The sequence below is a fragment of the Corylus avellana genome, chromosome ca4 (genome assembly GCF_901000735.1).
Source record: "Corylus avellana chromosome ca4, CavTom2PMs-1.0".
NCBI classification, from domain to species: domain Eukaryota; kingdom Viridiplantae; phylum Streptophyta; class Magnoliopsida; order Fagales; family Betulaceae; genus Corylus; species Corylus avellana.
Window position 1 is genome coordinate 35645854 of NC_081544.1, and position 24339 is coordinate 35670192.

General features: G+C 35.4%; 3 protein-coding genes across 4 annotated transcripts; 1 reads left to right on the top strand and 2 right to left on the bottom strand.

The window, feature by feature from the left end:
• Positions 1 to 639: 639 nt before the first annotated feature.
• On the top strand, positions 640 to 5262 carry LOC132177520 (transcription and mRNA export factor ENY2-like). 2 transcript variants are annotated; one of them, XM_059589882.1, is made up of 7 exons: positions 640 to 799; positions 890 to 977; positions 1078 to 1172; positions 1458 to 1534; positions 2777 to 3637; positions 3730 to 3777; positions 4578 to 5262. In XM_059589882.1, coding segments are annotated over exons 1-5 (336 nt in total). In that variant the 5' UTR covers positions 640 to 797; the 3' UTR covers positions 2851 to 3637; positions 3730 to 3777; positions 4578 to 5262. The 2 variants fall into 2 exon arrangements, with proteins under 2 accessions (XP_059445865.1, XP_059445866.1); XM_059589883.1 differs by lacking the exon at positions 3730 to 3777.
• A 3732-nt stretch (positions 5263 to 8994) lies between these two features.
• LOC132179520 (cytochrome P450 78A5-like) lies at positions 8995 to 12015 on the bottom strand. The gene is made up of 2 exons (XM_059592256.1): positions 10997 to 12015; positions 8995 to 9820 (listed from the first exon to the last, which is right to left on the bottom strand). The coding sequence occupies exons 1-2, from the start codon at positions 11933 to 11935 to the stop codon at positions 9209 to 9211; spliced, it is 1551 nt and encodes a 516-aa protein (XP_059448239.1). The 5' UTR covers positions 11936 to 12015; the 3' UTR covers positions 8995 to 9208.
• A 6179-nt stretch (positions 12016 to 18194) lies between these two features.
• Positions 18195 to 21974, bottom strand: LOC132177784 (mitochondrial import receptor subunit TOM20). Its single transcript, XM_059590238.1, has 6 exons — positions 21759 to 21974; positions 21505 to 21583; positions 21241 to 21410; positions 21101 to 21148; positions 20175 to 20261; positions 18195 to 18630 (listed from the first exon to the last, which is right to left on the bottom strand). The coding sequence occupies exons 1-6, from the start codon at positions 21855 to 21857 to the stop codon at positions 18502 to 18504; spliced, it is 612 nt and encodes a 203-aa protein (XP_059446221.1). The 5' UTR covers positions 21858 to 21974; the 3' UTR covers positions 18195 to 18501.
• Between the last annotated feature and the right edge of the window lie 2365 nt (positions 21975 to 24339).

A 24339-nucleotide genomic window follows, 5' to 3' on the forward strand; every position in this document is an offset into this window, starting at 1 on the left:
ACATAATATTGAGTTACAACATTGAACCTTGATTTGGCACAATTGCACAAATGATCTCAATTTTCTATCTTGGCCTTTTCTCATTATTGAACACATCAAATTTGTATTTGCATTAGACAATTTCAAAGACCAGTCACGAACAAGATTAAAAACATTCAATTGCAACCAAATAAACAAGATTACCAAACCGGAGTAGCCGTTGCTATAAAAATAATTTAGCCTATAATTAATCAACAAGGCCCCAATCCTTTTCCACCACTACCAAAGGGAAGTGAATCCATGCCTCGTCATCGTCCATCCAGACACAAAGGAGGGTGTGCCTCAAGGCCATTCATCCTTAACTTAATTAAATAATAATTTAGCTCTTATTATTGAAAAAATTACGCATTTACTTGGTTAAAATATTCTTACAACGAGTTAAGAATAGATGACAGGTTTATACACCTGACAAAAACTAAAAGTAAAAAATAAAATAAAATAAAGACAGGTTTATAGAAAAACACTTGTAAATTTGGGAGTGCATTGTCTTTTGAGTTTTTGGGTAAGCATCGACAACAGAAAAGGAAGCGTGGGTTGTTTCATGGTGTATTGTACTCTGAGTTTTTTTTTTTGTGAAGTATTTGTCTGACACAAAATAAATAAATAAATAAAAACAAAAATAAAATCTGTCTTATTCGATCGTCCAATGTCACGCCTCCGCCGACTTAAATCATCAACGCTCATCGTTTCATAATTAAACCACTAGGTGCAAGCGCAGAGCATCGGATTCAGCTTCATCAGTTCCACATTTGATTAGAATGTAAGTCCGTACTTGATCAAATTTTCACGAGCTGCTCTGATTTTCCTTTTCATGTAATTTTTTTTTTTTACTTTATCTGCGGTGCAAAAGGAGAAATTCGATTAATCGCCCACCAACGCCTGTTGCGGAGGAAGATCAAGATCATCAGCCCACTCTTCAAGAAATCATCAACATCAAGGTTCTTTCTCTACGCTTTTTCTTACAATTTTTAGTGTGGGTTTTCGGAAATGGTTTGATCGATGATCTGTCTGAACTCTGTTTTGGTTACACCCGCGCAGCTGATCGAGAGCGGCGAAAAAGAGCGACTGAAGGAGCTTTTGAGGGAGAGGCTCATAGAATGTGGTTGGAGGGATGAAATGAAATCTCTTTGCAGGTTCCTCTTTCATTTTTAGTAACATTCGAGTGGTCAAATTCAGTGTTTCTTATCAGATTAAGCTTTTGGCACACACAAGTGATATTTTATCATATACTGTAAAACATATTGTCTTTTCCACCTAATTATATAGCTTAGATTTTCCTTGGTTTTGAATTCTGCGTTTGAGCATGGTTTCCATTTATGTATGCTTGGATTTACTTCTGTTGTGCAATACCACCCACTGCATGTGCTCGTTTTGCGTCTTCCTGTAAGAAAAACATGTTATACAATTTGTTTGCTCAGGGCGTTTGCAAGGAAGAAGGGAAGGAATAATGTTACTGTAGATGACCTTGTGCAAGTTATTACGCCCAAGGGAAGAGGTGGGTTTATTTCCTTTTTTTTTTTTCTTCAGAAATTTATGTATATGAAATGTATGTGTTAATGTTTTCCTTCTTGAAATTTTTGTGTTCCCACTTTTAAAATGATATATTAGTTCCACTAATGATTCGTGTAAATTAGATCCTCATGTTGTGAATGGCTTGTAAGATTAGTTTTCGACACTGTATTTGCATCCAAGTAAAATATGAATCGCCAGTGAAGCTAGTGGGTTGAAGAAACAGGCTGCAAGGAGATTTGTAAAATTAAGCGTGTGATTAACAAATGTTGATGCAAGAAAGTTTGTTATAGAATTAGTGTGCTGGCAAAGTATTGAAATTGCAAACAAGGTTGCTGTTTCTATTGTCTTGTAAATTAACCTAGGTTTTATGATTTATGAGAGAAGATTTATCAAATTATTAGTTACACAAGAGATAATGCACTTAGAACCACTTGGGAGCTCCTATTCTGTGTCAGTACTGCTCATCATAGTCTATTTGGACTATGAAGCGATTTTTAATAGTTCCAACTTGTAATTTAAGTCATCTTATAGCCTTGTCAATTTGGATACTATAGTCATCTGTTATCCACCATCAATAACAACCTCTTCCCAATACATCGAGTGGGTAAAGAATAGGATTTCTTTGAATCTTGTACAGGAGGTAGATGTACATTATAGAAGCTCTTAATTGGCAAAATTATTGTTAGAAAGCTCAAATACAGTTGGAAGAATTCTTTGGCATGACTTGGCATGCAACTATTAGATGTCATTTGGATGTCACAACGACTTTTTGTGCTTTGAGTCTCAGCACCTTCAGGGACTAACAGGTTGCTGAGTATCTTACATGTCTTATGGAAATAATTTTGCCATAGTTGTCCACTACGTTTCAAATATAAGGTTGATCTCTTGGCTACAATATTTTTGAGTATTTTCCATATATGCAGTGAATGTTTGATTATGTCCAATCGTGCTTGATATGTTTAAACTTAGTTGATTCCATTTATGCTTTAACGAGCTAACTTCAATTTTGTAATTGTGTAAGAGCCCAAAAAGAAACTGAAACCTCACTTAGTTTTATGACTCTATGGGTTGTGGTTCACTTGTGTCAGTCACTACATTAGATTGATGCCTTTATGTACACTACTGCATACATTAACATATGCTATTTTATAGTTGTTGCTAAAGTTGGATGCTTTTTTATGCTGAGTGGCCTTGCAATATTACTGCTTTAATTGTGTTTTTGCAGCTTCTGTTCCTGATTCTGTGAAGGCTGAGCTGTTGCAGCGAATCCAGACTTTTCTTGCATCAGCTTCTATTTGACGTTATATGATAGATGCAGCTGATAGGGGCACCCATCGAGAGTCGCGCACTGCAGCTTTCCCTGTGAAGTGGAGTTTCTCTGCTTTGTTATTCCAAGTTAGCTTTAATGAAGTGGTGTTTTGAGTTTATGGTTTCTTCTCGGAATCACAAGTTGCATAGATAAAGGGAAACTGTTATTTTCTTCGGATATCAGGCATGGCAAAAGAAATAGGGATTTTGAAGTTATAGTGCAGAGTCCCGAAGCCTGTCATCTTTCTTCCTTTTTTTTTTTTTTAAAAAAAATGAGGATATTATTGAAATTTCATGTCAATCCTGTTAAAGAACTCATGAAAAAATAGACGAAAGAATCTACTTTATATTATTACTGTCGCTGTTATTGTTACTTTAAGTTTTAGTGATATCAATTATGAAATTGTTTGTCTGGATACGTGAAGCTCCCTGTGGAAACCAAGTGGGGAGGAACATTGCATGAGTTATTGCAATTCCAAATGTTTCCGATTCAAAGAGGATGCCTATGTGACTATGCTATATTTTTGAACATTCACAATTGAACTGGAATCTGTGTTCCAAAGAATTTTTGAACTTCATATTTGATGGACTTGAAATTTGAATTTATAGAAGCCATTTTGAAGTTGGAAGAGGCTTTGCTTTTCAATCCAATAAACATGATGCTCTATGGTGCCTGGGAAATGCCCACACCTCTCAAGCATTTCTCACTCCTGAAGTTGATGAGGCAAAGGGTTCTTTTGATAGGGCGCATCACTGTTTCCAAAATGTGGTAGATGAGGTAAATCTTCAATTCCTGAGGTTTTAAATTGTATTCTATTTTTGAAGTCCTAGAATCTCATAGAGGCTTGATAGTGGAGTTTGTTTTTGTAGGATCCAACTAACGAGCTCTATTGTTAGTCCTTAGAAGTTACTGCTAAGGTATATGTTTTGAGCTTTAACTATGATTCATTTGAATGTTACTGTTATGATTGTGCATATAATACAGTGATGTGCATCGCGTGAACATTGCCTGGAACAAAGAGTATGTATTGGTTTATGTGCTTGCCTGCTAATACTAGTTATCTGCTTTGAGTATAGTGCTTACGTAGCTGTTAGTTGTAAGTTTGATGCTTTGAGAACATTTCTGCATGTTAGTTTGTACAATTGAATGTTAACTTTCTGTCATTTGTTTTTGGGATTGTGGGTTGGGAGCAACATAATTGGGGTGGGTTTGCATTTGCAATGAGATCTTCAAAGCAAGTAGCTTTCTGGTAGTGAAGTCGCGAGAATGTATGCTATGTAGTATGTTTTCCACTTTCAGTACGAACAAGCAATACCAGCTACCATGCATGCACTAGAACAAAATTATAGGTAATCGCTTTTACTGGTGACTTAAATAAGTATGTAAAGGAAGGATTTGATATGTAAGCAAGCAGATTAGAGCAGCCTGTACTGCGTTGGGCATGGGTGGATGAAGTGGGATATTGCCCATCAACATTGGACTTCGGGTGCTTTTATTAGGTGTCGTATTCAGGGGAAATCCTTGATAGTGAGATTTCCAGAGATGATAATAATAATGTTTTGTTGCTTCTAGTGATAATCCTTGCTGCATATGGTCTAAGTTACATCGTTGCACTGTAGAACCAATCTTTTTGCTGATTTTTATCGTTTTTTATATGAATAACTTTATGGCTTTTCATGTTATTAATTTGATTCCATCGTTTACTATTTTCTCTTAGACGCCAGAGTTGCTCTGCTCATGGAGATCCACAAGCATGGGTTTGGTCAACAGACTATGAATGGGGGAACTTCTACAAAGCCGACAATTACCCAAATATAGCCAACTTTTTTTTTTGGTTGAACTGTATAGTTTCATCTTCTTTTGGTTCGCTTACAATGCTCAGGAGCTATGAATTTCCTGTGCAAACCAGACCCACTTGCGAGACACGACTGGGTTTATAGTATGGATGATATGCTCGTTCCAAGATTTGAAATTGTTCAATTTCAAGCGCAGAGGTCTAGACTTTGTTGGCTCTGATATTGTTGTTTTCAACGTAGCACTTATGGCGGGTGATTTATGAAATTGTTGATGAAATCTCTGTGACGGGCTGCCGAGGTGCTGCTTTTCTGGGATTCAAAATGGACCGGTGGAGATGGCTATGGCGGAGGAAGTCTTCCGAGAAGAGTCCCGGTGAGACCGAGAGTTCATACCCTTGAAACGGTGTTTGGTGTATCATGTATGTTTTGCTTAAACGTTTGTTCCAACATCATTTGGCATAAAAATAGTATAGTTAAATCTGGACCGTCCATTGTTTTTTGTTATTTTTACTGGACCTAAGCCGGATCCTTGTTTATAATACTATTTATATGGGCTCAGACGCTTAGTCCTTGAAATAATAGAGTGACAAAGGGTGATTTTGAATGTCTCTTCATTAAATTTCTTCTTTTTGTTTAGGCTTCATCAATCTGATTCGATTGTGATGCAGGAGGCGGCAGAGGTGAACTTTTGCCACCCGCAAGTAATATTTGGTCGTAATGTTTGAGCCAAATAAGAGATTATTAAGCAAGAAATTCTGGTTTCCAATAGTAAAGCAAGGGTTCTAATTTATATAGAATGGTAAGTACTCACTACAAAGAAAAACCTAAATGGTGACCTTTTTTTTATCAAAAAAATCATATCTTATAAAGCGGATGTCACTAGTTTAAATTCTCCCTTTCTCTTTCTTTGTGTGGGCATGCCAAAAAATTAAAAATTTAAAAAAACACGGGGTCGAGAAATTGGAAAAAAATGTCACTAGTACAAGTGGGTATGAGGCTTGAATATGGTATGTTACAAATTTCACCTTAATCCAAAAATTTTAAATATTGGGTTGTCAAAATTTTTGTTCTGATTTTCTTTCAAAACAAAAATATTTACAAATAACACACAAAACACTTAAAGAAATACAAAACTTTTTCAAACCAAACACACAAAGCATCCCTTGCACTTGATTGAACGCCGAGCCACGACCCTGATGCAAGACCATGTAGGCCCAAGCCCATGTTGGCTCGATGACAGGCATTAACCAAAGGTCCAAAACTATATTTCAAACTGAGTGCGCGAGGCTCGGTTGGATTTTCTTTATGAGGAGCCTAAGCAAAATGAATGGTTAAGCCCAAATTGACCATATATACGTGTCGATTTATTTGCCCAACCTCCAAAACCCGTCCAATGATGAGTTGATGAGTTGGCATGCTCATGATCGGTTTTGTTTAAGAACCACCGCTCAATAGAAGTGACTTCCATAGTTTTTTTAATGATTTAAATTTGCTTTAATTTTCTTTTTCTTTCTTGTTGAAAATTTGGAATTAAAGATAGACTATTAGTTTTTTATTACAAACTGGTTTGTAATTATTTCATATAAATTCACCTAATAAAATGATATGCGTTCTTTAATATGTGAGAAACACATGTTTTTTTTTTTAATAAATATGAAACATTTCACTTTATTATATGAGTTTTTATACAAACTCATTTAATAAAGTGACATGTGTCTCATACTTATTAAAAAAATACATATGCTTCTCACATGTTAAGGGGCACATGTCACTTTATTAAATGAGTTTATATAAAATAGCTAAAAACCAGTTTGTAGCAAATTTCTCTTCATTGAAAAAACTACAACTTCGGTGTTGTAAAAAAAAAAAAAAAAAACTTAGCACCTATGCCAAATCCGAATTGAAATAAGGATGAACTATTTTCTGGTCAAGATAAATATTTAAAGGTATATATGGTACACCATTAAAGATAATAAAATAAAATCTTGATTATAAAGTGGTTTTATCTCATAAAGAAGACGGAAAAAAATCTTGGAATTCTAAAAGCCGACATGTAAAAAACAACATTGTTATTTTATGTCACATTTGTAATTATGAATGGACCGCAGAATGAGAACAACATGCTGGAAAGACATTTTACTTTGGGAGATACTGGGGGGTCCCAAATCAATCGGACTTTAGATTTGTGGAGCATAATTAACATGTTATTGGAAGTGTGTGTCTGCATGCAAAATTAAAGGCTTAAAGGAGTATGCCTTCCAATCTTTAAAAAGGAAAAAACAAAAAAAGAAAAAAAAGAGGTTATAGATCGATTTGGATCTATAAAAGCCAAAACTTTTGGGGCATGCGTTAAATATCTTTACCCTTAATATGTACGAGTTTGAGGTCCAAAACAGCATATTTCAATTTTCAACCATCATATATATATATATAAAGCTCTCGTATTTAGAATCTAATCATTTATAATCAAGTCTTCGTGGGGCTTCCAATCTCCCTTTGTTAAACAAAAGAGAAAACATGTTGCGTTTATGTTGATTTGTTTAGACGGATCTAAACCTCCTGTCATGTTCAAAAAAAAGTAACCTCAGAAAAGCTTTGATTAGCAAAAAATAAAAATCGTCTTGACATATAACTTAGTAATTGACAATTTATAATGTTGAAAATTATAATAAAATGTAAGATACTAGTATAAGCTAGCAAGATAGAAAGATAATACACATTTTTAGGGTGGTTTGGTCTCAAAAGCCTTTGTCTACTACTAAAAAGAGCTCCATAGGATTACATTTTTATTGAATAACTTGAATATACATTTGTATTACCTGGTTTATTTATATATAGGAAAAATATGATAGGTGCATGAGCTAGGTTAGGAAAGATAATCAAATCCTAAAACAAAAATATATCAAGGCTAATATGAAAAATATCCTAAAACAAAAATTTCACTTTGGACCCCTTAAACTTTCAGTTTAAAACAAAAATTGAAGGCTAATCTTAACTTCGGTTTAACCCTTTGAACTTTCATACGATTTGACAAAAATCCCCCCAAACTTTTAAATCTCTCACTTTGAACCTCTGAACTTTCAATTGCTCTTAATGTAGACCCCTCCGTCAGATTTTAAACATTACATGATCGATGTTTATACCCTTTACTTTTATATAAAATTTCAACTTTACCCTTAATTCCAAAACTTTTTTTTATTTAAAAAAAAAAAACGAAAATCAAGGATATTTTGGTCTTTTTCTAGTATTTTTAATGGTTAAAATTGACATTGAGGTCCACATTGAGAGCAATTGAAAGTTTAAGAGTCCAAATTGAAATATTTGAAAGTTCAGAGAGTTTGTCAAATCGCATGAAAGTTCAGGAAGTTAAAGTAAAGTTTTCCCAAAGAATAACTGTTCCCCCTTTTTTGGATCTATTTCTACCTACAAAACGTGACTTATATATTTTAACATATGAAAAGAAAGAAGAAGACGTGAGATTGTGAGGTTACATGTTTTTAAGTGCCCATATATATAGCACGACAAATATCACTGCAGAAGTAAAATGACAAACAAAAAAGATGGGTGAAGGTGAAGCCCATTACTTGGAGCAATTTTAACCGCAAAATATAATGATTAAAAAAAAAAAGAAAACCCCAGCATATCTAGTCATGCTATTAAAGCATAAAACCTGTGTTAGTGGTGGGTCTTAGCTAGCAAAACTGGTTACCGGGTGCTCTACTTTTGTTTGCTTTGCTCCCAAAGCCTCAGACTTTATCCCCACGATACATTTGGAAAACGATTTAATTTGGTGTAATCTAGCTCCTTCTCCCGATTCCTAGTCACCTATATTTTATTTATTTGTATATGAATCAAAATGGTTAAGTAATTGTAAATATAAAGGAGTTTGTTATAAATTCAATTATAAAAATACTTCTCCATGCCAAGGTGTGGAATACAAAGTCAGAAGAAATTAGTTTAATGGGGGGAGAGGAATTCATGAGAAGAAAATGCTTGGGTATATACCACATCTCTGACGGTCCATAATTAATAAAATAATAAAAAAATTCACTAATTTAAGACCGTTATAATCACATTTGATAGCTATTCATCAGAACTAATTTAGTTGCTGGCTTCTTACGTTCTATTTTTAAGTGTATTAAAGATACAACTTGTGCATTAATATGTCAACTAACGACTTCAATATAAGTTGCCTAGTATGAAAAGAGAGCCTTAAGCACTGTGTTAATGACAAATATTGAATTTATATATGAAAATCTAACAATTGTTTTGGTTTAAACAAAGAAATGCATGCTTGTCTTTGTTCGGGCAAACCATAGACATTGCATAAACTCAAACTCAACCAACACCAATATATAAGTAGCTAAATAGTAAATATAACAGTTTACAATGTTTAGGAGCCCACTTCCTCCCTAAGCAAACAACGGACTTACATATCTTTAATTATACATGTTCTCCCTTTTTTTTTTCTTTTTTTTTTTCATAGTTCTAGAACCACACCATTTTTGAAAAATAAAAATAAAATACAAAGTTGAAATTACATTAACTAGCTTCATAAGCTCATAATGCTGGATCGGTGAACCACGCGACATGTCAGCGGTGTCTTCATTTCGAGCGAGAGCCTTAAACATTCCGAAAGATCTACAGTATCCATCGGAAGCCACTTGAATTGGTGAAGAAGCCGTCCGAGCCACAGGTGCACTGTGGCTAACCCTAGTGCCTTGCCAGGGCACGCCCTACGGCCCGACCCAAATGGTGCGAGCCTTAGATCCGAGCCCATGATGGACACGTCCTCTTCAATGAAACGCTCGGGCCTGAATGTCCATGGGTCCTTCCAGATGGATGGGTCATGGGTGATGGCCCACATGTTCACTAGTGCTGTTGTGCCAGCTGGCACAAGGACCTTTCCCACATGAACATCATGGACAGCAAGACGTGCCCACGAGAGTAATGGGCCAGGAGGGTGCATACGAAGTACTTCCTTGACTATGGCTTGGAGATAAGGGAGGTTTGGTAGGTCGGAGTCTTGCACGTGCCCGCGATTGCCCACGCACGTGTCAAGCTCTTGTTGGGCTTTTTCTTGAATGTCTTGGTGCAAAACCATCCTGGCCATTATCCATTCTAGAAGTACGGCAACGGTGTCCGTCCCACGAAATATCATCTCCTGAATGGTGTCATAGAAAAAGATTATATAAGTGGAAAGCTTAAAATATCTTAGCATGTTAAAATATTCGTTTTTAGTCTCTATTACAATTAATGCACCTAAAAGAGGTTTTAAATGTTCATCATATTGTTAATGGGCGGCGCAAATCAAATTTAATGGCATAAATGATAGATATGGACGAGATTTCATGCGATAAGATTATTTCTACCTATTACATGGAAACACTTCATATGAACTGTATTAATATTGCAAATTTGCAATTGCAATGTAATAGAAGAACAACCCTACTATACAGAGTTATGTACGGAGTTAGCTAGAATCCGTTCCATATAACTCGATCTGAAGATGTCCGGTTTTTATCATGAATTGCTAATAAATTAAATGTAAATCAGACTAAAAAGCCAAAAAAGAAAAAAGAAAAAAAGATTAAAGAAGGTGAAATGACATAAAAGAGATGACATGTGACACATATATATGGAGTTAGAGAGAAGAGAATCTAACAGGTGCTCCCCTTCATTTGAACACTTTTGGTCAACTTCCAATCATATGAAGAGTGCGTGCCAAGTATTGGCGTCATGTCATAACTGATTGTGCCCGAATCTAAAAAAGCATAGATAGATGTTCGATATAGATAGAGTATATATATGAGTCAACAGACAAAGGTTGGTATAAAGGCTTTGTAGGATGAAAGCTGCGAGAAAATATCTCAAACAAAACAACCATTCAACCTCAAAAAAGGTTTGTCAAACCAGCTGTAAATTAAAAGATCAGATGCTTAGCCATCGTGATCGAGGATAATAAATAAATATAATTAATTGATTCTTTCGAAATCCTCATCTAGTAAAGCATCATTAACGAGTAAGAACCTTCATAGATATATATTACTCTTAATTTTTTTTTGCTTAATACTCCTTCCATTGGTAGCAAGCTCTATGGCCGTAACCAAAGGCTTGATTGTCCAAATTGAGGGTGCCCTAATAAAATTCACTTGTCTTAACAAGTAAGTTTCGCATTTTGAGCACTTGCTTAGTTAGATAATAAGTCTCGATTCCATTTGCCCTACGATCAAGTCTTAAATGTTTTCATTGTCAAAGAATTCACTTAGTTGTTATATATGTATGTGTAAGTTGTGGGGAGTTAAATTGTGTGTGCGAGAGAGAGAGAGAGAGTACTTACCCACAAGACAGCAACCATGTCCGAATCACTTAGCTGATCCTCCATAGGCAGAGATAGGAGAGCAGTAAGAAAATCATTACCATCACTCAACTCTCCACCCCTTTTTCTTTCTTTTACCATCTGCCCCACAACATTATGAACCTCTCCAGCCAATCTATGACACCTTCTCTTCACCCCATAAAAGTCCAAAAACCTTAGAGGCAAATGGTCTTCCCAATTAAATTTTGCAATAAGTTCATACCCTTCTCTTACCATACCACCTAATTCTTCTCCTTCTAAATTCAAGCCGCAACTACTCCCAAACACACTCTCTAGTATGTTACTCAGAGAACCCCTTTGAAATATGCCTCTCAACTCCACAACCCCTCTCTCCTCCATCTCCTTCCACACTCCCCCCAACATTTGATTAGCCACACTTTGCCGCAGTGGCTCTAGGCTGGAAATTCTCCTGGGGGAGAACATGTAATTTGCGGCAATCCTACGAAGATGGCGCCAATAAGTGCCGGAGGGAGCGAAGCCAATGGCTCGCTCAAACATCAGTAAACGAGCTGATGCTTTAATTGGTCGGTCTGAAAAAGAAGACCCACATAGGATTTCCTTAGCGGTCTCAGGATGGCTGCTAATGATTGCACGAGTGGCTCCTAGGCTAAATGCCATGAGGCGAGTGGCGCCACGTGAAGCAGCCATGGCGGCTAGTCTGCGATGAGCAAGAGCAGCCATTTGGTCGGGTAAGTTGCCCAGTATGGGCCAACCAGATGGGCCACGTAGTTTTTGATGGTGGTTTCTCCATGCAAAGCCTCCCGGGACAAGCCAATAGTTGAGAATGATAACTAGGAAAAACAAAAATGGGAAAAGGAGATTGAGAGGCCATGGAGTTTGGTGAGTGGCTCCAAAGCAAAGGAATAAAAGGGTGAGGTTGGCTAGCATGAGGGGCTTCATATTTGGTCCAAAACTGAAAGAAGATGCAGATAATAATTGAGGAACTACAAAGATCCTATGAGAAAGCAAATGGAAATGTGGGTAGACGTCTGTCGTGGGAAGATTGCATGTGGGTGATTTGAATATATAGTACGTGGAAAGTGATTCTGGTTATTGTGTGGTTAGTTTACTAACCATGGTTACATTATGGTACTATATATATATATATATATATTCAATCCCCATCTCTGTAGGTAGGAGGAGGAGGTGAGATTTTGTACATCATTAATATCGTAATTGATTATCGATCATATATATCTATTAATTTCAATTCAAAAGAAGAAAAAAAAGAGAGAAGTAAACATACCATTCTTATAAAAAAACTTATGTCTTGCTCCGCTTGTCTCAAAAGATTTATAATGGGATATAAATGTAAAAATAATTTTGAGTGTTATATGTTCCGAGTAATTTGTTAATATTTTTATTTTAAAAAGAAAAAAATTATTATCCAACAAAGCCAATTAGAAGATGATACTTTCTTAGCAAACACCATATCGCCTTGTGTTATGAAAATTTAGATTTTTATTTATTTATTAGATTGTCCAAATTTTCAAGGAAAAATGATAAAAATTCTTTCAACTGTCTTTCAACTATTTTTCTATATTCAATGGTTGAATTTATCATTAAATTTTTATAGAATTTATATGAATTTACAAATCAATAATGAATTTATTAAATTTAAAACAAATAAATAATTAAAAGATGATTGACAACATATCTCAATTCTTAACTGCATAGAAAGGAGATTGATGGGCTGATGAATTCCAAATAAATAGATGGCAGCCCAACCCTTCTCTTAAACGCTGCAAAATTTCGGATCCTCATCCATCCTGGACCATTCACTTTCTAATAACGTGACACCTGGAGGCTGGAGTGGACATAATTTTTTTTTTTTTTCTCTTTATTCAGGAGTGGACATAATCTAATATAATGCACCAAGCTTTATACTCATTAACTGCCCAGTTGACGCGTAGCGTTTGTGTCAATGGTGACTTAAATTTCAAATCTCTCATAATCTCTCTGATTTTAACTTGGAAAGTGACGTTTTTCACCTCTGTCCAAACGGATAAGGGCAATTATCAGTTGTCAAACTTTTATTTTGTTGGGTTTTTAGTATACAAAGTAGAATTTTGATTATGAAATTTCTTATAATGGAGTGGATCATATTAATTTCTGTTTAAATTATCTCTATTTTAAAAATGAAAAATATTACACATATTCTCAATTTCACACTCCTTAATGTGATATTCAAAATCACTATTAATTGTCTTTAAATGGTAGCTCAATCAGTTAAGGATCACGCTTTATGAAGCAGAAATCATTAATTCGAATCCTCTTACCCTTCTTATGTAGACATGTCAAAAAAAAAAAATACCATTAATTTTTTAATTAATTATTATTAAATTTTAAATTTACTGATAATTTTTAGTGAGACCTAAGAAACGTTTAAGAATCATAAATAATAAGTGTCTGTAGCATTTATATATTAAAATTAGGCATTAAATTAAGATTTGGGCTCCCGTACAGTATGTAATATTCTGAACTGGCCCAATTCCGAACTCCATTGATGGGCTCCCGTACTCGATAAATATTTTTAGCCTAATACAAAAGCAAAGCAAAAACAAGCCGAACACGGGAGACGAATAAGGGGGAATTTACTCAATTTAGATTACTGATAGAAACAACAATAACATGGAGAAGAGTTAAAGATGGTTTCCACAAGATGAGAGAGTAGAATTGAAATTCCACTGCTGTTTTTTACTTCAACAAAAGTAGGAGTTTGTTTCCACAGCTGTTGAAATGTGATCGTTAGAATAGAGACGACATTTGTTGCGCAACCAATACTGTCTCTACTCTCTCTACCGATAACATTTCAAGCAACCACCTTCTTACAAAATAGCATATATATATATATATATATATATATATAATTCTTTGTTTAAAAAAACAAAATTAACGGCTAATAAATATTGTCATGTCAGCCTATCGCGATAGGGGTGTGATTTTTAACATTTCTTTATAATTAGTGTTTGAATAATGTCATAAATCACAATTTTTTATCCTCCAATCATATTACAATATTGACGTGGCAGTCTCAAAACTCTCAACCAACCTTTAGATCAATCATTGTTAAAAAACAAAAAATTCAAGAGTTCATTGTAATTGACATGTGTGAGATAAAAATGTAGTTTCTAACATTATGTGTAATGTTCAAGAAACTTAAAAATTACACATTTTACTACTATTTCACTTAATTGATGTGATCAGGCCAACCAGTTATTGGATCTACCCTTGTTAAAAACAAAAAAACAACCATAAATGTGTAATTTTTAGTATATTCAAGAGTTGATTGAGGACTGACGTAACAACATTATGAGATAATTTATTGTATTACTCAAATACTAATTGACACCGTCAAATCAATAAATGAGATAATATTTGAATAAAAATATAATTTATAACATTAATCTCCGTAGAATGACGCAATGGCATATAGTAACTAATGAGGCAGGAGATGACGCAATCGCATATAGAGTAATCGAAACAAATATTGAGCCAAGTCATAATAAACAATGGAATGAAAAAAGAAAAGAAAGAAAGAAAGAGCAGTGGATTCCAATTCCACGGGTTCCCGAACATTCCCCGTGCTCTACTTTCCACGGAAGAAAGTGGAATGGAAAAAAAGATTGCAGCAGTTGGGGAAACCAATGAGACCATTTCATTTGCTCAAACATCTTGAATGCGCTAATTAATACTCACTCCAACTTACTGTGCGTGCGGATGAGCTTAATGTTCATAGCTCATTTTCTGGCAAGATTCACCTCAGAATCCACCACAAACATCAGTTTCTTTTAATGCCAAAAAGTTGTGCAAAGATCTTCCTAATATTTTGTACTAATCCAATACTGTTCCAAGCACTATGGAAGCACCACCACCTATTATCTACATAGATCGTCTACTGGCTACATTTCCTCTAAAAGTTGTACACAAAATAACACGTCTATTAGCCTTAGATCCAGCCATAAATTACAGCAATTGGATTAATCATCTTTAGCAAACAATTCCACAAATTTTACATATTGGAATTCTTTGTAATTAACTGTGTCGCACAACATTGACTTGAATTTGGTCAACAAATTGAAACCAATCCCAATTCTCGCTTTACCAACTCAACAAATAAAAACTCTCTAATTGGCAAACACCTACCACCTCAACCCCAACCGGAACCTGAACCGAAACTCAATGTAGACAACAAAGTTAGAAACTTGAAGCAATCCAATAGTGCATTGCATTTATTAAATGAATTGCTTGTCGCTCTCATCCAAAAAGTAAAAGAAGAGGCGTGGATGCTTCTCTTCCCACAGAATCTAACCAGCCAGTTTATTTTAGGATCACTCAAGGACTCAACTTTGCACAAAGCAAGGTTGCAGGGAATATAATAAAACACACCACTAAGTTCCATGTTAATGGAGCAGCCAAAAAACTATTCAAGGAAACAACAACATAATGGCGGCCTCATATAGACAAAAACCATGAATAGGGATTCCACCAACAGAAATGGGAAGAAAAGATTATTAAAAGGAAATGAAAAAAAGCAGGGAGTCTTTGGCTGCAGGAAAATATTTCTCTAGCACTAGCACAGACCCTTCCAGGAGATTTCTCTCGAAGAAAAATCAAATTTAGAGTGGGAATCCCTTGCTCGATCGCTTTTTGATACTTTAACATTATCATACTACTTCCCGACATCCACATATGACACACCAACCACTGTACATTCATTTAGAATTCCTTGTTTGTGAGATTTCTTTCCACTAAAAGCAGGGTTGCCACCACAAATTTGACAGCTTACCCACCACCATATTCCTTTCAAAGAAAGTGGTGGGCCTCAAGCATGCAGCTAGCTTGGCAAGCCTGGTTCTAGGGTTCCAGTTTAATATTCCAACAATATATGTTTTCTGACGCATCCTTCCTTGGCAAGATAATCCTAAACAAAATTCTTCCGAGTAGCTAGGCTTGAAAAACCTCAAGACTAAAGAAGTGGGCTCCTGCAGCTGGCCTAGCCAAAACCAGATTATGTTAAGAAAAAATTCCACCATCCTGCCACAACCATATGAACAATTCAACTTAGGGAAATTTCCCAGTGTTAGAATATTGGGTTTCATTTAATTTCTTTATTCAACTATTTATTATAGTTGTGTATTATAACTAAATCTCTAGAATTTGATTACGTTTCTATGCTTATCATTTCTTAATAAATAAGGACTAATACATTGTAAACATATCAAGTCAATAAAAGCATAATATACATAACCTTTAAGAAAAATTTTAAGGAGTGAAGATAGATTTCTAAAACGGAATCATCTCAAAATCTAAATTTTCTACCGACACATCAATCACTATGTTTTTTGCCATTTTGACTTTTAAGACCCAAACTTTCAATTTGGTAGATGTAATACTCAAGCTTTTAGCACGTTTAACACTTGAAGCCTCCACTAACTTGACCATTAATTTTTTTTACAGAAGTTGATGCAGCCCAAAAATATTAAATCAATGTAAGAAAAGCTGACAAAAGTTGCCCAAAATGCAATGTCAGTGTAGAAATAGGCCATAGCCATCAAAGCGCAGCGGTGTAAACGAGCCGAACTTTAGCGAATTTCTCTTGTTTGAGTTCGGCTCGTTTAAATTTTTCTCGAACTCGAGCTTGATCCGAACTCAAGAACGAGCCAAAAAATCGAGCCCGAACTCAAACTCATAATAAGTCAAGCCGAGCCGAGCTAACTCGCAAGCTAACTCTTATATTTTTTTTAATTATAAATTTAAACTTCAAGTACTCTTAAACGGCTTAAGAAGCCAGTTTGCCTATGAGCATTTGCTTAGAGCCTGAGTCAATACAGTAAGGCATTTGATTTCGAAGAGAAAGGATATGCATAATTTTATTTTATAATAAAAGGATGCTATTAGAAAAATAAAAATAAAAATAAAAAATCATCAATTTTTAATATTAATATGAGCAATTATGTAAATAACTACTAATTTGAGCTTTATACGAGCCTAACTAAGTCGAGCCGAGCTTGCTTCGTTTAATATGAGCCAGTATTTATGTTCACGAAATGCTTTATTTAATAATCGAGTCGAGCATGAGCCGAGTTTATACGAACCGAGCCCGAGCTCACTCAAGAGGGCTTCGCTCACTTAACACTCCTAATCGTAGGAGATGCCGACCCACGGCCTTTGATGGGTCTTCTCCAAGGGCCATGGGAGAGGGAGACCCAAGGCTTTTCCTACACAGATGCGGTATTTTGGGCCACATTATTTACACATCAGCAACTTCTTCCAGGCTTTCCCTATATTGACGTGGCATTTGGGTCGCACCTACAACTTCCATAAAAAAATTATCAGCCCAGCTAACAAAGTTCTCAAATTTTTGAAGTGTCAAAACTCGGGTCTCGAATCTATTCGAATGAAAGTTCGGATTTTAAAGTCAAAATGGTAAAAAGCAGAAAAGAAGGCTGACCTCATTTCCCTGTAACTTATATCATCTTGAAAAATCGATTACTAAACCATTAAGTACTAATTTAAGGCTGAAATTTATAATCAAGGAAAACGGGAAAAGACTGTGTGAAGGGAAACGAGTTTGAAGGCCTAATTTTCATCGCCTACAGTCCACGGAAAGGGAGCATAGATCTCCATAGGGAAAGAATAATGTAAGTGCCAAGTGAGAAATGAATCCCAAACGTACGATTAAAGGTTGGCATTACAATTTAGAATGAGTGATATTCAAAGGAGAATTAGCTAAACAGCAATTCAATGAAGAACTTTGTATAGGTTAGATGGAGAAGATTTGGGAAACCAAAGATCTATGAGTTGAAGTCGGGGCAAGTACATTTGATTTCTACAGTATTGAATCGAAACAGTGGGTGTGAGAGATTGAGATAGCTTATTCCTGGATTGGTTAACCAAATTTGAAACCGAGTCTTTGGGCTGTCATACCATTCACAGATAAGTTGGACCTGGCTCCAAGGCCCTTTAGAAGCTCCTAGTTTTAAGCGGCTTTAGTTTGTTATCTGCTGATTTTTTTTTTTGTTTCCCGACAAAATTGCATTTTGCCTATAAAAAAGAATAAATCATCACGTCCACATGTCATGTCATTAAGATCTAAGAAGAGAGGAAAAATAAAAATAAAACTTTCGAAACCAAGAACATGACTTGCTAATCTCACTTCTCCAAGAGTGCATGTATTAAGGGGAAAAAAAGGATTAACTTTAGATACTAGCTACAACTGCAAATCCAACCAACAAAGGCTAAATAGCCAAAAAAATTCACAAGATAAATAACAATCTTGCCCAACCAAATCAGCAAGAGAGAGACATTATTAGTCAAAATCGGCACGTGGATAGCATACTACATGTAATACCGAATTTACTACATCTCCAGACTAGTGAATCCATCAGCAGCCCAAATTTGAACTTTCCAGCAAAGCAACGACAGTAAAAGGTTGCCTCGAGTATGTGGGGCAAATAAAAGGCTTATCTTGGGGGAGGTGAAGGGATGTGGGATTTCGCCATTCCCACCCATGCAACAATTCCAACTGCTAGGATAATCCATCCAAATATGTCATATTTGAGATCACTACTCTTCTTCTTCTTCTTGGAACCCTGGAAAATAAGAATGATTTAATAGCAAGTCCAACAATCATAACTGCACGCCTATAAAAACTTGACATAAAAACTTCTGCCACCACTGGCTGGTATAATGGCAAATACTGCAACAGCAATATCCATGTCCATGCATATCCAGAGCAATTTGGAAAATCACACTATTGTTTACCTTAGATTACTTCCTAACGTACAGAAATACAAGTGCGTCCCGCCTTTATCTATAGATTTATCATATACACACACGTGTGTATATAGTTTTACTTCTATCATTTTTCCAAGACAGAAACAAGCTGAAATGTGTGTGTGCATGCATAGGTGCGTGTATACAAGATAATAAGTCCAGACATTTACACAAATAGCCAGCATCCCCCGTATCCAGATCTTGCCTAACAGCTAGTGTTTGTTTCAAATGTGAATTGAATCTGAATAATGCTGAACAGTTTCAAACCAGAGAAAAGAGGGGGGTACAGACTATTGAAATCAAAAAGACACTCCACATAACAATAACATAGAAGACCAACCTATGCTCATAGATCATAAGTGATATACAAATAAACGATGCAAACATGACAGGACAGTAGCTCCAACCAGGAAGTCCATGTTGTCTCAAGTCAGGTCACAACTGAATTAAGTTAACGGTCCGAATGCTATCCAAGACAATAGATCTGGCAAGGATTTTAGATTACAAAATTTGCCAGCCAATAAAATTCACATGTACATTACGGCCTCATTACTTCTGGATTAAAAGCACATGAGTATCTTTGTAGAATGAGAAGCTGCATATATTTCCAATAGGTGAAAAGACGAGGAGGAGTTTGTTAAGATAGTCTATTCATGAGAAACAAAGCATGGGACTGATAAAATATAGGTAAGAGCAAGTCATGACCGATGCAACACAAAATGAATGAAGATGATTTTATGAAGCTGACCAAAGCAATTAAGACAAGGGACGCCCCCAAATCAGAGCAGACATAACTACAACCAGCTTAACAATCCAATTAGGATCTGTTACAAAATTCAAAGCGAATTATTAATCTGAGACTTTCTTACAAACCAGGAAGGTACATATATCACATTTCACATAGAACAGGTATTATAGAAGAAGTACGAGACACTACAACCATATTGTACCATATATATCTGGGACCATGACAACAATGAAAAAACAAACAGAGCAACTGACAGGGGGCATCTCAATCTTCATATTATTTGTTTGTCCAAACCATACTAGCAATTCAGTGGCGCTATATATTCAAACACAATCATCAAAACAAAAAACCAATAGACTTTTCAAGTTAAGAGAAATGTGATGTTAATAAAACATTTAAAATGAAAAACGGATGACATTGGTCAAGGATTTGTTAAACCCTGAAAAACAAAGTATAGCTAACTTCTTCACCTACGATAGAAACGCAAAGAATTCAGAACAAGTTAACAGGTACTTTATTACAGCTTATGAAAGCCTCCTACATAAACCGTTATTCCTTTAAAATATTATCAAGTAAAATAATAACAATAAAGTAATCATTTGATGATCAAACCTTATCATTAGAAGAAGCAGAAGCTCCCCCGCCCAGAGCCTGTTGACCAAGCCCATGCTTGTGGATCTCCATGTGCAACTCTGGCGCCTAAGAAGAAACAGTAAATGATGGAATCAAATTAATGACATGAAAAGCCTTCAAATTAATCATATTGAAACCCATAGAATAAGCAAATCAATTGGTGCTGGAGTGCAATTATCTAACTTAGACTATATGCAGCAAGGATTCTCACTGGAAGCAACAAAACATATTTATTACCTTCGGAAATATCTCACTATCAAGGATTTCCCCAAAATACGACACCTAATAAAAGCACCTAAAGTCCAATGTTGTTGGCAATATCCCACTTCATCCACCCATGCCCAACCAAAACAATCCTCATAACCCAAGCCCAACGTAGTGCAGGCTCTTGTAACCTGCTTACTTACATATCAACTCCTTCCTCTACATACTTAGTTAAGTCACTAGTAAAAGAGATTACGTGTATTTGTGTTCGCATGCATGCATGATAGCTGGTATTGCTAGTGTACATGTAAAAAGACGAACATATACTACATAGTATATATTTATTGCCCCTTTACCACCACAAAGCTACTTGATTTGAAGATCTCATTGCAAACCCAACCCCACCCCACCCCAATTATGTTTGTCCCAACCCACCACCCTAAAAACAAATGACACAAAGTTAACATTCAAGTTGTATAAACTTACATGCAGAAATGTTCTCCAAGCTTCAAACTCCCAACCAACAGCTAAGTAAGCACTAGACTCAAAGCAGATAACTAGTATTTACCAAGCAAGCACATAAACAAATACATCCTCATTGGTCCAGGCAATGTTCATGCGATACACATGACTGTATTATAATGCACTGTCATAGATAGTAAGGTTCAAATGAATCATAGTTAAATCTCAAAAAGACATACCTTAGCGGTAACTTCTAAGGACTTGCGATAGAGGTCATTAGTAGGATCCTACAAAAACAAACTCCAATATCAGGCCTCTGTGAGATTCTTCGACTTCAGAAATGAAATACAATTTAAAACCTCAGAAATTGAAGATTTGCCTCATCTACAGCCTTTTGGAAACAGTCATGCGCCTTATCAAAAGAACCCTTTGCCTCGTCAAGTTCAGGAGTGAGAAACGCTTGAGAGGTGTGGGCATTTCCCAGGCACCATAGAGCATCATGTTTCAATGGATTGATTACCAAAGCCTCCTCCAACTTCGTAATGGCATCTATAAAATCCAAATTTCAAGTCCATCAAAAATAAAGTTCAAAAATTCTTTGCAACACAGAATCCAGCTCAATTGTGAATGTTCAAAAATATACCATTAATCATCCTCTTTGAATCAGAAACATTTTGGAATTGTGATAACTCAAGCAATGCTCCTCCCCACTTTGTTAAATTCTGCAGAGAGATTCACGGTGGCCAAACAAACAATTTCATAGTTCACATCACTAAAACTTAAACTAGCAACAACAACAACTGTATTTAGAATACCAACAACAACAACTGTATTTAGAATACTGTAAATGTGATCAATAAAACATTCAGAATAACAGAGACAGAAGAAGACACGAACCTCGGCGTCAAGGGGGTTCTTGGCGTAGTTGGTTTCGGCAGTTTTGCGAGTGTGCTCGAACAGGAGGAGCCGATCGAAGTCGTCCTGAGAAAACTCCATGGTTTGGGCAGGTTAAAGATTAGTCTGCAACTCTGAGTAAAGTCCTAGGGTTTGGAAACTACGACGGTGACGGCCCTGAACTTGAGCCGTTTCGTAATACTTATAGCTGTGCGAGTGGTGCTAACCGTGACGCGCGTTTTTAAGGTTTTAGCTGCTCGCACGTGGGAAGCATTGGGCGATCGTGGGGTCCGGAGTAGAACAAAATGTTAAAACCGGCGATGAGCAATAGGTCCACGTCCAACCAAACATGGCTTCAAGTACAGCCCAAGAACCGCCAGCGAACACGTCTTAGTAATCTTATGTCCAAATAATAATAATAATAATAAATAAATAAAATAAAATAAAAACTTACTTTCAGGTTCTAAAAATAAAAATCCATTTGATTTTGCTTTTCTTTTCTTTTTCCCCTTAAGTTAAGTATCTGATAGGTGAAGTGAAGCTTACGAAATGGCCAAAAAAAAAACTCTGTAATTTTTAATTTGTGCAATTAACTCATTGATATTTTACTCAACTATATACTAATGAAAACAAAAATTTAGAGTAATATAGTTTTAATTACAACTTCTTACAAACTCATGTAGTACTCCACCAGAGTGTCACCTCATGCCACATTGGTAACAAAAGTTAAGCAACCAAATTTAAAGGTAAGATTAATTATTTCGTGACTAAATAAGAACCACGTTAATTGATACAACGGTTTGTAAGGAATTTGTAGTATCCATAACAACACTCATTCCAAATAGATTATTATTATTATGTATATTTTTTCATTGAAAAATGTTTGGGTTATTACAGTTTTTACTACAACATTCTTACAAACTGACTTGACAATTCATAATTGATAAGATGATTAGAATTGTATGATTAAGAGCATTCACATTAGTTTATGTATATTTTTATGCAAAATGGTTAATCAAAACCCACTTTTATCTAGTTTAACTAATGAGTTTTAAAAAACATCATACATCCGATTATCTATGTCGTATAAATTTTATTATTATTTTTTACAAGGATTGTAGTTTTCCTAAAAATCTTATTTTTCAATTTTTGGAAAAAAAGAGATATGGAGAGAGAAATAGTATGAGAAAATTTTGAGAAAAGATAGACGTGGAAGAGAAATAGTAGGAGAATTTTGGAAAAAAAGAGATTTGAAGAGAGAAATAGTATATTAATGAGATTTATGCGTGAACCGTGCCCGCTACATGTAGCGGTGCACTGTTTACAAATGCAAAAAAATATATTTTATATTTGAGATGCATAGTCCAATGTATAGGTTTTTTAGTATTTTGCTTATCTATTTTAGATAAAGGTAAGAAATAGCTAAGCCTTATGAGTGCTTTAACAAATTAGCTACTACCTACAATAATAAATTGCAATATCAATTTATAAAAAAAAGTGTACTGAAAGTTGTAGCATCTCTGACCATGCTACACATGGGATGGGAACAACAATGGATTTGGAGCGTGGACCCTGGGTTGCTTTTGGGCTGGAAGCCAGGCCAGTTAGCCCATCCAACCACAAACCAACAACAAAACCAGGTAATCCCTTCTTGGGCTTGTTTTATTGGCAAGGAAAAAACAAGGGAGGGCACAATCAACAAACCTCACTAACACATATCACTTCTATCCGACTCAACAGCTCCTATTTAGCTTTCTATTGTAACAATCACTTAAGGATGGTTGTTGCCTTTACCGCATGAAACTCTTCACCAAATTTTTTTGCTGTTTGTCATTGCCTTGTGTGGTTATAGAAAAGGTCAAATTTGTTTATGATTCTTCTAGAACTATAGGCATCACCATTGTCTGCTTTTTGATCATTTTAGATTAGATTTAAACTTTGTTACTATATTTATATTGCATTCATCCAAAAGCTATTTCTTTATCTCCTTGTGCATACATTCATAGGAAGTAGATTAGTGGCATCCTTTTGCTCCAATCCAAGCAGTCAAAAATGTCAGTTATTACTTATAATAGGACGAAAATAGGTTATAGTTTAGGGGTGTTCCTCAAAAGATTTTAATTTTTTTAAAAATATATTTTTTTTATTGGGTAAATCCTAAAAAAAAAAAAAAAAGTTTTTTTTTTTTTTTTTGTTTTGCCTCAAAATTATAATAAACGGGAGGGGTATCTTTTTATTATTATTATTTTATTTTTTATTTTTTATTTTTTATTTATAGATGGGAGGGGTATCTTTGTTGTGTCTTAAATGTCTTCAATGGCAAACCTAACTACCCCTCTAATATTTTTTTATTGCAATATAATTGAATAATGAAAGTAATGCCATACACTAAAAACACTTCCAACTACTGAATTAAGTGAGTAGCATTTAAAAACTTCAGGATTTGGTTGAATTTCGCAGACTTCAAGGACGATAAAGACTCATAAATTCCTGCTTTTACAAACTCTGATTAAGAAATTGCCCCCACGTCCCTACTTACCTACCTACCAACCAGCAACCTTTCACTGCTCTTGAGTGGTTCTTA